Here is a 12,637-nt window from a genome sequence, read left to right on the forward strand (position 1 = left end):
AAAAGTAAGAAAAAATAGGTGAAATTAATTTTAATAACATTTATTTAACCATGTCTAAGATATCGTTTTAACTTGTAATAATTAAAAAATGAACGAGATAGTTAAATGAACGAGATAGTTTACATTCTTTTGTTCATACTAAGCTTTTCAAATCTGTCTTAAACTTACAGCTCATCTCCTTTCCTACTAGCCACATTTTAAGGCCTCAGCAGCCATAAAGTGGCTAGTTGCTCCCCTATTGGGCGATGCAGACAGAGACTATGAGAAATTCTCCAGGAGAGGGTAATCCTGGAAGTCAGTCAGTCAGTCACCAGGCTAGCTTTTGGTCTTTCCTTTTGTTTGTTTTAGAACATCTTGTAAAGAGAGCGAGAACTTTTTCCCTACAAGTCTAAAGTCTTGCTTTTATAAACTTCAGTAAGATCACACACTGGCCCTTATAATACATTTCCCCTTCCTTTCTTAAATATTTTGCAAAGCCCTGAAGAAGATAGTTTTTTGGGGAAAGACACAACAAATTGAGGGATTTGTGTCTGTCAAAAGGAAGCACACAATCTATTTATATTCAGGAAAAAAAGTTAAAATGTTTATAATGCAGTACAGTTTTGAGTGTGAATGACCACAGTGCAACCAAAATAAAGGGTAAATGGATGAAGGATGAAGGAACACTCCCTGGGTTGTGATTCTGTATTCCAGTGTTGTGTACACTGGCTCTTACATCATTCTCTCCTCGCAAGCAAGGGAAGAATAGAGACATACCTGAGGACATTTTTAGTAGTTTCTTGGAAGAAGACTGTTCTGTTGTGTAATGATCTTAGAGTTTACCCCTTTCTAGGAAGTGCTAAGCTGCTTAGAACATTTAATTATCTTACAAAAAAAAGGAACTTGGCTTAACCTATTATACCTTATTTAATGGATGAGAAAGTGAATTAGAAGATAAAAGGTGTGAAGACTTAAACTACCAAGGGAATTAACTTGTGTTTTACTTTAATTAAGAGAACAGATAAAAGGCAGAGGCTTTAATTATGTTGACATCTCTTTATCTAAAACCACATAATATAGTATTATCACAGTCTTTTTTGTGATAGTTATTTTAAAATTTATTTTATTGAAGTATAGTTGATTTACAATGTGTTAATTTCTACTGTACAGCAGTGGTTCAGTTATATATGCATTCTTTTTTTAAAAAAATTTTATTTATTTATTTTTGACTGTGTTGGGTCTTTGTTGCTGCGTGCGGGTTTTCTCTAGTTGTGGCGAGCGGGGGCTGCTCTTCGTTGCAGTGTGCAGGCTTTTCGTTGCGGTGGCTTCTCTTGTTGCAGAGCACGGGCTCTAGGTGAGCAGGCTTCAGTAGTTGCGGCACGCGGACTCTAGAGTGCAGGCTCAGTAGTTGTGGCGCGGGGGCTTAGTTGCTCCGAGGCATGTGGGATCTTCCTGAACCAGGGCTTGAACCCTTGTCCCCTGCATTGGCAGGTGGATTCTTAACCACTGCGCCACCAGGGAAGCCCCTGCTACTTTTTTTAATATTCTCTATCTCAAATCTGAAATGGTTATTTTGCCAAAATGTTTGAATTCAGTATTTAAAGTTACTTTCAGTGACTTGACTATTGTGACTTTATTGCAGACTTTTGAATCAGCTGTGCAAGAGAATGTCAGCATTAATGGGCAAGCATGGCAGGAAGCTTCAGACAATTACTTTATGGGTATGTGATTTCACTTTGTCCCTCTGTCATTCATTTCTGAGTTATTTTTGTGGCTAGTTTTATTTATTAATTTAATTTAATTTTATTTTATTTTTGGTCGTGCTGCGAGGCTTGCAGGGTCTTAGTTCCCCAACCAGGGATCAAACCTGTGCGGAGTCCTAACCACTGGACCCCCAGGGAATTCCCTCTAGTTTTATTTTGAGTGCTAATTCTTAATCCCCATTTTCAGTGTCACTTCTTTTAAAATTCCTTTAGTGGAAGAGTTCCTTTGCTGGAAAAAAGAGAAAAGTAATCTAGAAGACTATCGAGGTCATAAGCTGAGGCAAACACCGTAGTGGTTACTGTGATCCTTTATATTGATATATATACTATCTGGCATTCCCAACAAGACTTTCATCTGATTAAACTTCAGAAGTACCCTTGTCAATAGCTTATTGGAAAATACTGTAAAACTATCGCCAGATGAAGAAACAGGTCCAGAGAATCCCTATGCTTAATACTTTATAAATCAAGTTGTATTTTTACAAGTGATCCTTTGAGTAGATAGTGAAGTACTCTTAGAAATGTGAAGTTAAACTATAAAAGTACCATGTAAAGGATGAGGTCAGTATTTGTAGAAACCTCCTTGATAAAACAGAATATTTTCCTGGTGTAGAGCAGACTAGATTGTACCCTAACTAATGATGTTGACATATCTAAAGAAAAAGTTTTAATAGAAAGAAGATGGTTAGTGTAGGAAGGAAAAAATGTAGTAGAAAAAGAGTGATCAGTGTGGGAAGAGAGGCAGAACTCTCCAGCAATGTCCAGGAGAAGGGCTGCCCCGATAAGAGGACTGGAGTGTCTTGTTGGTCCCCATAGTAATCGTATGGAGATTTGACCAGCATAGATTGATATCACTGCTAGCTGTTCAGCTTAACCACTTATACCCTTGAGCTTATTCCAAGCCCATCAGGATACCCTTGAGCTTATTCCAAGCCCATCAAGTAATTCTCTGTGGCTATAATTTTTCTCCTCAACATTAAGATAATTCTTTGCCCAGAAGACTTCACTGTTTAATCCTCGGCATTATTATAGTTGTCTCTTCAAAGTCACCAAAGTTCACTTTCCGGTTTATATATTAAAATGGAAAAAATAACGTCAGATTTTCCAAATATTATCAGAGTGATTGCCAATTAGTGGGGGAGGGGCAGTGTATCATAATCACCTCGGAGTATTTTCAAACTACACAGCTTCTACTGTGTGTTCAGCTGACTCTTGTTCTTTGAAGTTCACTTTGGAATCGCTTTATTGATTGGTCCAGACTGCCTTCAGCAGTATGATTCATCAGTTTATAGATTACCATGTATTTTCTGACAGGTTGGCAGCCTGGGTAGATGGCTCTGAAGTGTGGATATTCTCTATCCCTTTTCCCCCTTATAACTCTGAGGGGAAATAGCTGAGAATACTACATTTTTACCTTCTTTCATGGGCACTTGATAAATGCCAGACACTGCCAAATTCCAGGAAATAGATGAAAAGATATGGTTCTTACCATTTAGGAGCTCATCACTAAGGGAAGGAAATAGACAAAGAATCACTATTACTCTTCAGGAAGTAGGAGAAGATGTAACAGAGTAGGTTGTTGTTAAAGGAAATGCGTTTAATAAGTAAGCGTGTGCTAGACAGAAAGGAGGTAGGAAGGACATTTGAAGCAAAGAGAAAAGCATATGCAAAGGCACAAAGGAGTGATATGTTTGCAAAATGTCAGCAGTGAATTGGGAATGCTAATGACAGATGTGGCCAGAAAGATAAGTTGGGACCAGATCACAAAAAACCCTGTAGGATATGCTGAGGAATCTGCACTTTATCCTGTAGGTAATAGGAAGCTGGTGAAGGTTTTTAAAGTAAAATTACAGTAGTCCCTTCTTATCTGAGGGGGATGGGTTCCAGGACGCCCAGTGGATGCCTGAAATCTCAGATACTACCAAACCCTATATCTACTATTTTTAAAAAAATTTTATTGAAGTATAGTTGATTTACAATGTTGTGTTAATTTTTTCTGTACAGCAAAGTGACTCAGTTATACATATATGTATATTCTTTTTCATATTCTTTTCCATTATGGTTTGTCACAGGATATTGAATATAGTTCCCAGTGCTATACAGTACGACCTTGTTGTTTATCCATCCTATATATATCTATGATAGAGTTTAATTTAGAAATCAGGCACAGCAAGAGATTAACAGCTATAACTAATAATAAAATAGAACAATTACAATAATACACTATAATGCAAGTTATGTGAATATGATCTCTCTCCCTCGTTCTCAGAATATCTTATTGTACAAATTTAATGCCTTCTCCATCTTAACTAAGGACGTATCATGCAATATGGCTGTAACTTTTGGAATTTGAGGTACGACAACAAAGCTAGTACGGATTTCTTTTTCCTTCTTCACAGTTTCATGGATAGAAGATTTATTCTTACTGTCAATCTTAGCAACTTCAGCATAAAATTTTTTTCCTTTATTAAGTTGTGAACTTTCACCTTTTCATTTAACGGAAGCACAGCTTCTCTTTGCCATATTTGAATTGCCAGCATCACTACTCTTGTGCTTTGGGCCCATTATTAAGTATCAATAAAATAAGGGTTACTTGAAAACAAGCACCACGATACTGCAGCAATAGCTACCAAGTCACTAATGGGCAGGATACACTGGACAAAGGGATGATTCATGTCCTGGGTGGGACAGAGCAGGATGTTGCGAGATTTCATCATGCCACTCAGAATGGCGCACAATTTAAAACTTATAAATTTTCCATGTAATATTTTCAGACCATGGTTGACCATGGGTAACTGAAACTGCAGAAAATGAAACCACAGATTAGGGTGCACTACTATAACAAGAAAAGGCTTGTGTTTTAGAAAGCTAACTGCTGGCTGTGTGGGGGCAGATTGGAGAAGGGAGAAATTCCAGGGAGAACCTCTAAGACCTTAGGACGTTATTGCAGTAATATACCAAAAGGTGGTGAAGACTTACCCTAAGAAAGGAGAGAAGAGGACAGGTTCAAGAGATGTTAGCAGGTAGAATTAATAGGATCTGTGTCTGATCTGATACATAGAATCAATAAGTAAGCTTCACAAGGGCAGAGGTTTTTGTCTGTTTATTCATTGAGATCATTGTGCAAATGAGTGAATGAATAAAGAATGAATGAATGTACAAATGAAACCAACTTTCTCCTTGCCCCTCTACCCTGAAAGGAATTGAATTCAGAAGGCTGGACCTGACACATTTAAGAATTAAAAGATAAGTTCTTGAGAGCAGGGATTATATATTTTTTTCTCATCACTATGTTTTCAATACTTGGCTAGGCACACAGTACATATTTGTTAGATTAACGACAAATTCTTCCCTGCTCAAATTTATATATTTCAGTTTTGTAGCTTTATCATTAGGTGGCGCTAAGAAACCGTTTTCTTCTCTACATGGAAGATTTAGCTGGGAGACTTGTTTTTTTAAACTGATTGTGAAATAGTTACAATATTCCTTTCAGGCTAGTGATTGAACTTTTTAAATAAATTAAAATATAGGGAAGACTGCTCATTTAAATGAGTATTCAAAGTAAGAAATGACTATATTTTATAATACTCTCAGAAGAAGTAATTTAATTGGACTTGGTGAATATTATTTTCACGAATGCAAGGCCATACATGATATATACCTCATTAATCTTTATGATATATATGTTTATGCTGATGTATGTCAGCAGTGTCTCAAAACGTTCTCAAAATATGTAACATGTTTCAGACTTCTCCCTAATGAAGCTCTACTCAATAAAATAAATAGATCTATTTCTATGATAGACTTTGACATAGCAGAACACAAATGACGTAAGACCAGTTAAGCTGAGGACCTAGCTCTTTAGTATTTTTAGCTACTTAATATTTGCTGCTTTTTAAAGTGATTTTCAAAATAAAGTTGATGTATCCCCTGCATTCATTTCATCTGGGGTGCTTAATTTCTGGGCCCCATTCCAGAGAACTCTACTAGGAATCAAAATTTCTGCACTTCTTACCAAAGAGTATGTACTGTGTGATTTCATTTATATAAAATTCTAGGAAATGAAAACTAGAATATAGTGACAAAAATTTGATCGGTGATTGCCTGGGGATAGAGAGCAGTTTGGGAGGAGCAGGAGGGAGAGATTACAAGGGAGCATTAGGAAACTTAGGGGTGATGATTGTGTTCATTATCTTGACTGTAGTGGTGGTTTCAAGGGTATACACATATGTCAAAACTTATCAAATCGTATACTTTAAATATGTGCAGCTCACTGTATGACAGATATACCTCAATAAAGCTGTTTTTTAAAAAGTAAAAAAATATGTCTGCACTTCTGACAAGTTCCCCAGGTGATTATTCATTCTTTCAGAGTTTGAGAATCAGTACATTTGACTCTTGAACAGCTCAGGTTTGAACTGCAAGAGTCCACTCATACAGGGATTTTTTTCACCAAATACAGTACGACACCATTTGTAGTTGGTTGAATCCACAGATGTGGAAACTCTAAAGTTTCCACAGAGGGCAAACTATAAAGTTACGCTTGGATTTTTGACGGCAAGGATGGTTGGTGTCCCTAACCTCCACGTTGTGCAAGGGTCAACTGTACTTTAAAACATAGGAAAGCAACTGACAAGATAGCTTTAGCCAAATCAAAGAAACTCTAAAGTCACCATATCTTTTATGTTTTCCTGCCATTTATCCAGTTGTACCTGATTCAAATCTAGCTACTCCACTCACTGCTATTGTCACTGCTTTGGTTCACCACATGACACAGTCAAAACTTATTAGCATCCCTGATGTTAAATGTTCTTTACAGTGTGGCTCTTCTATATATTATCATCCTTTTTTCCTTATACTTTAACCTGCAGCCATTTAGATCTTTTTCTGTTTCCTAAAGACTCTTTGATCTTGCAGATACTGTTTTCTCTGCCTCAAATGCATCTCCCTATTATTTTTTTCCCTACCTTTTTTTATGCAGTGGATTTACACTTATATTTCAAGTTCCAAATCAAATGTTATTTTCTCTTTAAAGTCTTAAATTCCCAAGGCAGAGTTAGTGTTCCACTGTTCTTTGTCCAGGTAGCATTTTGTTCATACCTCTACTGTATTTATTCAGTTGTTTTGCAGTTGTATGTCTGTTTCTTCCAGTGAACCGTGAGCTCTTAGAGAACAGGGATTATGTTCTGTTCATCTTTGTATTTCTCTGATTTAGGCTTGGCTTCCCATAGGGGCTCAGTAAGTAATCGACTGTTCAATGAATAAATGAATCAGTTACCAAAGTGGAGCATCCATTAACTTGCCATATTTGTTTTCCTTAAATTTTGTGTTTTCTAAATTTAATTTATTATGTTACATTTTCATATAGAATATTAAAAAATGTGTTTAAGGAATTTTTTGATATTATTTTTCCCTCGAAATAGATTCTGATATCAAAGTCCTTGAAGACCAGTTTGATGAAATCATAGTCGATATAGCCACAAAACGTAAGCAGTATCCCAGAAAGATCCTTGAATGTGTCATCAAAATCATAAAAGCAAAACAAGAAATTCTGGTAAGATGATTTACCTTTAAAATAGTAAATTTTATGTAATGTCTATTTTACTACAGTAAAAAAAATTAAAGTATGAGATCCAAGTGGAGGTAAGTGACATTTTGTTTTCTTTGTCTTTCCTGCCTCAGTTGCTACTGTTTGTCTCCTTCAGAGTCACACTAGGTTTTGAATACAGCTGATGATAAAATAAAATAGAATTTGAAGATAGAAGACTGACAGTGACTTAATTCTGAGACCAGGACGGAAAAAGAAATGTATTTTTTAAGCCTTTTCCTTCTATCCGTCATTTGTGTTTGGCACATTATTTGTATATGTTTATGTATTTTGGAAGACCCTTTAGTTAAATTGATGATGAAGATTGACTACCTGTTTTTTAACAACAAAATTTGCTTTATGAATTGTGTATAATTTGTTTTGTTCCAAAAATCATGATGAGGTGGAAGTAGGTTTGCTGGGAATGGCATTGCCTGTGGAGTGAGACATACATGTTGCTTTCGATTGTGCTTTACTTTTTGTCATTAGTTTTTGAAATTAGCATACTTTCACATATAAATTTTCTAGTTGCTTTCCTTTCAGGAATTGTTTTAGAGAGTGAAGACAGGTACTTTCTCTAAAACATTTTAGTTATCATTCTGTGAGAAAAAAATAATTATAAGCAAAATTTTTCATTTTTTTCTTCCATAGAAGTCAGTCCTCCAAGAAATACCCCACTCCCTTTGCCTCATCCACTTTTAAAGTTTCCTCGGGAAAAACATTCAAAATGTATTTATTTTCCAGCATCTCCCTCTCTATTACTACCCTTCCTCCCCCGCCCAAACCTAGTAATCAGTATTGCATAAAAGAAAGGAAGTTGGCCGGCCTAGGTGGGGTACTGCTGTGGAAGTTTAAAATTGATGCAAAATGGATGGGGTAAGGATACTAAAGACAGCTTTTTTAAAAAACAAACAAACAACAACAACAGTAACAAAAACTTTTTGGCTTCTGCTACTTTGGGCAAGAGAAAGGAGAGACATTCTTCTCTTTCTTTTTGCCTGAATTTTGGATCCCGTTCTTATAGTTCTGCTATTGCAGTCCCAGTGTATCACAGGATACGTAGGTAGGCATTAGTGTGCTGATATGGTAGTGGCCTGGCCACGTTTTTGGTTTTTTTTTTTCTGGCCACTTTTTAAAACAGTTTCTGTGGGACTATGAGTTCTGAGTTCTAAACACTTCTTAAAATGAACTTTTGAAAAACAGTCCATTCATAATTTGAAAACTACCTTGTACTTTATAAACACAAGATTCCATCTCTATGCCTCTAATTTGCTTGATTGCTTTTCTTATGCTTTTTGTTTTTCCTGGGTTTTTCTTTTGGCTGCACTTTAGTTCCTTGACCAGGGATTGAACCCTGACCCTCAGCAACAAAAGCGTGGAGTCCTAACCACTGGACCACCAGGGAATTCCCTCTTATGCTTTTTTATGGTGCTATATCTTAGTGTATGCAGTAGGTGGCAATACTATAAAAGGTATAATTCAGTCTTAGTTTGATCTTTTCTTTTCTCCTCCCTTTCCTACAGATTTTCAGGATCTAATTTTGGGGTTTTTTGTTTGTTTTTGTTTTTTTAGCAAAAGAATGGTACTACTGACTAATAATATATTTGCTTATATAAACTGAAGAAAATGTTTGTATGAGGCACTAAGTTGTTAAATTAAATCTATTTTAATTTATTTTATGTTTAGAAGCAATACCACCCTGTTGTACATTCACTGGACCTAAAACATGACCCTGATCCAGGTGAGTCAGTGTTTATGGTAAAAGTTAAGCATGAGCTTGTAATTTTCAGGAGTTCCTGATACTCTTTTAAAGGTTTCAGCATCAAGGGTATCTTCCCTTTGATGCTCTAACTCACTACCAGTCATCAGTGTTTAACTCTTTTTTTCACTTAGGATTATAAGAACTTGGTCTAAACCTTCCAACTCAGAATCTCCAGGACTAGGACCCAGGAATCTGGACTTTTATTAAGCACTCTCCTGACCTAGACTATTATAACACCTTGTCAATCTCTAACTTCTGTTATAATACCCTCCCATCTCTAATGCTATTAAACCATCCATTCTTTGCATTACAGCCAAAGTTATACTATTAAAGCACTCATGGTGTCTCTCCTTAGTGTGATAACCATCACTGGTTTCTCATTATTTACAGAATAAAATCCAACAAAAATATAATGTTGAACTTAAGAAGAGATACATACACTTGTTATGCCTTTGAACTCAATTCTGTTTCCACTTAGGTGCATCCTCTAAATCACAAAGAAATAAAATTTATACCAATTTTGTAAATCCAGCAATAGAACTGACTTTGCTAAAAATGTGGATCATATGTATTTTTAAATGACTGTATTCTCACATTTAAAAATTTCTAGCAGTTTTCTTGAGACCTTTTGAAATTTGCCTTTGGTGCTCAAAAGTACCATTTCTGAAATATCAGTGAAACAGTTAAGACCTTCATTTATTTGTATGGGATTTCTATACATATGGCTTTGAGTACCTCACCCTTGTTGAATTCTGATTTACTTTCTAACATGTCCCCTTGCCCTTCGTAAGTGTCCCAAGCCACTGGGATAAACTGAGAGGGGGAAGTAAAGATACTCTGAAATTGGTTAAAATCACAGCACTCACTGTATTTGATAATAAAAATTGACCTAGGACCTAACACTTAATTGTCATGGTTCACTAAAAAGGATTAGTTGCCAAAATGCAGTGGTTGACATATACTTGTTTTGGTTTTGAACAACAAAAAAATAATAATTGAAAAATGTGTTGTCACAATATACTCAAGTATTACTTTTTAACTATAGTTAATTCTCCAAAGAAACTTGGTTAACCTTTTTATCTTAGGAGGGAAAACAGGTTTATTTAAATGATCCTTTGACAGTCTACGTGATTTTCTTCCTACCATTCCAGTTATGTAGTATTAGTGGAAAAATCTTCTTTGTCATGTGATTCTGACTTAACAGTTAAGCAAATAATTAGAATCTATCTTTTGGATAAATTTTGAGATTTTTGTCATTATACATTTTCATAATGTTTATAAGCTTAGAATAGCAGCAGCTCTTTAAGCACAGCAAAATTAACTTATTGTTTTATTAGCTGGATGTCCTTGGGCAAGTCACTTGACTTCAAGCCTCAGTTCCCAGGGGGAACTCTGGGGGATATGGAGATAAAAAAGATTCTCCCCGTAAAGAGCTTATGTCTGAGTAGAAATAAGAGATAAACATAAAACAGGATTCTTTCATGCTCTCCAACTGATTCCTTTCCCGGTTTTCTCCATCCGAGTAAACAGCACCTTCTCCTACGTACTGCTTTAGTGAGAAGTCAACTTTGATTCTTTCCTCTCCTGAACTCCTCATCTACAATCCATCAATAAGTCCTACAAATTATTCCTTTGAAATATAATCTCACATTCATCCACTTCTCTTCACCTCTCTATTATCACCTCTAATCTAGGTCACCATCACTCTAGCCAGGATTTGTAGACGTGCTTTCCTGAAGGTCTTCTGTTTCACTCTTATTCTCTTCCAATCCATTGCATGCACCTCAAGCAGAGTTGATTTTTTAAAAAATTCTTTGAAAATTTCAAACATATAGAAAACATGGAGTATAACGTAATGAACATCTTTGTATTTACCACTTATTTTTAAGGGCTATTCAAATTTGCCAAACTTGGGTCAGACCTTCTTAGGAATTAAAAGATATGGATACAGTTGAAACTTTCTTTGTACCCTTCACCATCCCATTCCACTCCCTCTTACTTCAGAAGTAACCACCATCCTCAAGGTTAGTGGACCGTTCCTATCCATGTTTTTATGCTTTTATTGATACTTCATCAATGTATCCATAAACAATGTATGGCATTTGTTTTAAAATTTTACATATATTGTATCATACCAGTCATATCATTCTGCAACTTATTTTCCCCCCTCAATATTTTATACACACATCTCTCTCTATTCATTTAGTTTCTAAATAATATTCCTGAGTATGAATACACCTGTAAATCCATTCCTCTACTGAGGGACACTTAGTTTCTTTTTTTTTTTTTTGGCTGTTATAAACAATATTACAATGAATATTTTTATACCTGTGTCCTTGTAAAGTGTAAATATGTCACATATTTTGTGGGGTAGATTTCTGAAAGCAAAATTTCTAGGTCCACAGGGCTTGTCTCTGTTCAGCTTTATTACATATGAGCTTTACTACCCCTCCAAAAGAGTCGTATCAGTTTACCGTCCTGCCAGCAGTGTTTGAAAGTTCTTGCTTCTCTACATTTTGCCAACAATTATTACTGTCAGGGTTTCTGTATTTTTTTTTTTCTGCCAATTTGATGGACGTGCGATAGTATTTAAAGTGAGGTTGAGCATCCTTGAATTCCCTATTTATATTTTTTGCCCGTTTTTTGGTTGGGTTATTTGAATTTTCCTTATTCATTTCTAAGAGTCATATACACAGGCACATGAATGTACAGGCACATGAATGTACATGCACACATACATTATGGATATTTAGGTTATGAGCACTGTAAATATTTGCTCTAAATTTTTGGCTTGTCTTATAACTTTATAATGACATTTTATATATGCTTACATAAGTTTTAATGTAGTCGGATTTACCAGAGTTTTTCCATTATAAATTCTCTTTCAGTGCCTTTAAGTGTCTATCTAAATGACATAAAGATCCTTTGTTATTTTATTTATAGACTTTTGATTATCATATTTAGGTCTTGAATGCAACTGAATTTTTAAAAAAATTTTATAAGGAAGGGATCTAATTTCTACTGTACTGGTAGCCAGTTGTCTTAGCATCATTTATTGAATAGTCCATCTCTTTTCCACTGCTTTGTAATGTCACTCTCTAATATACTAAGTTTCCATGTATTTGGGGGTCTGTTTCCGGGCTCTGTCTCTCTTTTTCTTTTTTTTTTTTTTTCTGGGCCCGCGTCTTGTGGGATCTTAGTTCCCTGACCAGGGATTGAACCCTGGCCCTTGCCAGTGAAAATGTGGAGTCTTAGCCACTGGACCACCAGGGAATTCCTTTGGATTCTCTTTTAACGTTATTTGTTGACTTGGCTGTCTCAGCACCATTACCACACTTTTTAAGTTTCTGTAGTTTAAAAAGAAGTCTTGATATCTTGCAATTTCTTCCAAATTTTGTTGCCTGTTTTTGGCCCTTTACTCTTCCATAGGAATTGTTAGGATCAACTTGTAAAATTGCTTGAAAAATCTTATTGGGAGTTGATTGGGATTGCATTTAATTTATAGATAAATTTGGAGAGAAGTGCCACGTTTACAATATATGTCTT

At 35.6% G+C, this 12,637-nt stretch overlaps 1 protein-coding gene across 2 annotated transcripts in view; it reads left to right on the top strand.

Annotated features, from left to right (window-relative positions):
• The window catches only part of NSL1 (NSL1 component of MIS12 kinetochore complex), a 37,988-nt gene that overhangs the window by 470 nt on the left and 24,881 nt on the right, over nt 1-12,637 (top strand). For both annotated transcript variants that reach the window (XM_067728995.1, XM_067728996.1), the window contains exons 2-4: nt 1,622-1,700; nt 7,166-7,296; nt 9,016-9,070. In XM_067728995.1, the coding sequence (XP_067585096.1) occupies nt 1,622-1,700; nt 7,166-7,296; nt 9,016-9,070 (265 nt within the window). The remainder of the gene's footprint in view (nt 1-1,621; nt 1,701-7,165; nt 7,297-9,015; nt 9,071-12,637) is intronic.

This window comes from Pseudorca crassidens, chromosome 2, assembly GCF_039906515.1.
Source record: "Pseudorca crassidens isolate mPseCra1 chromosome 2, mPseCra1.hap1, whole genome shotgun sequence".
Lineage (NCBI taxonomy): Eukaryota > Metazoa > Chordata > Mammalia > Artiodactyla > Delphinidae > Pseudorca > Pseudorca crassidens.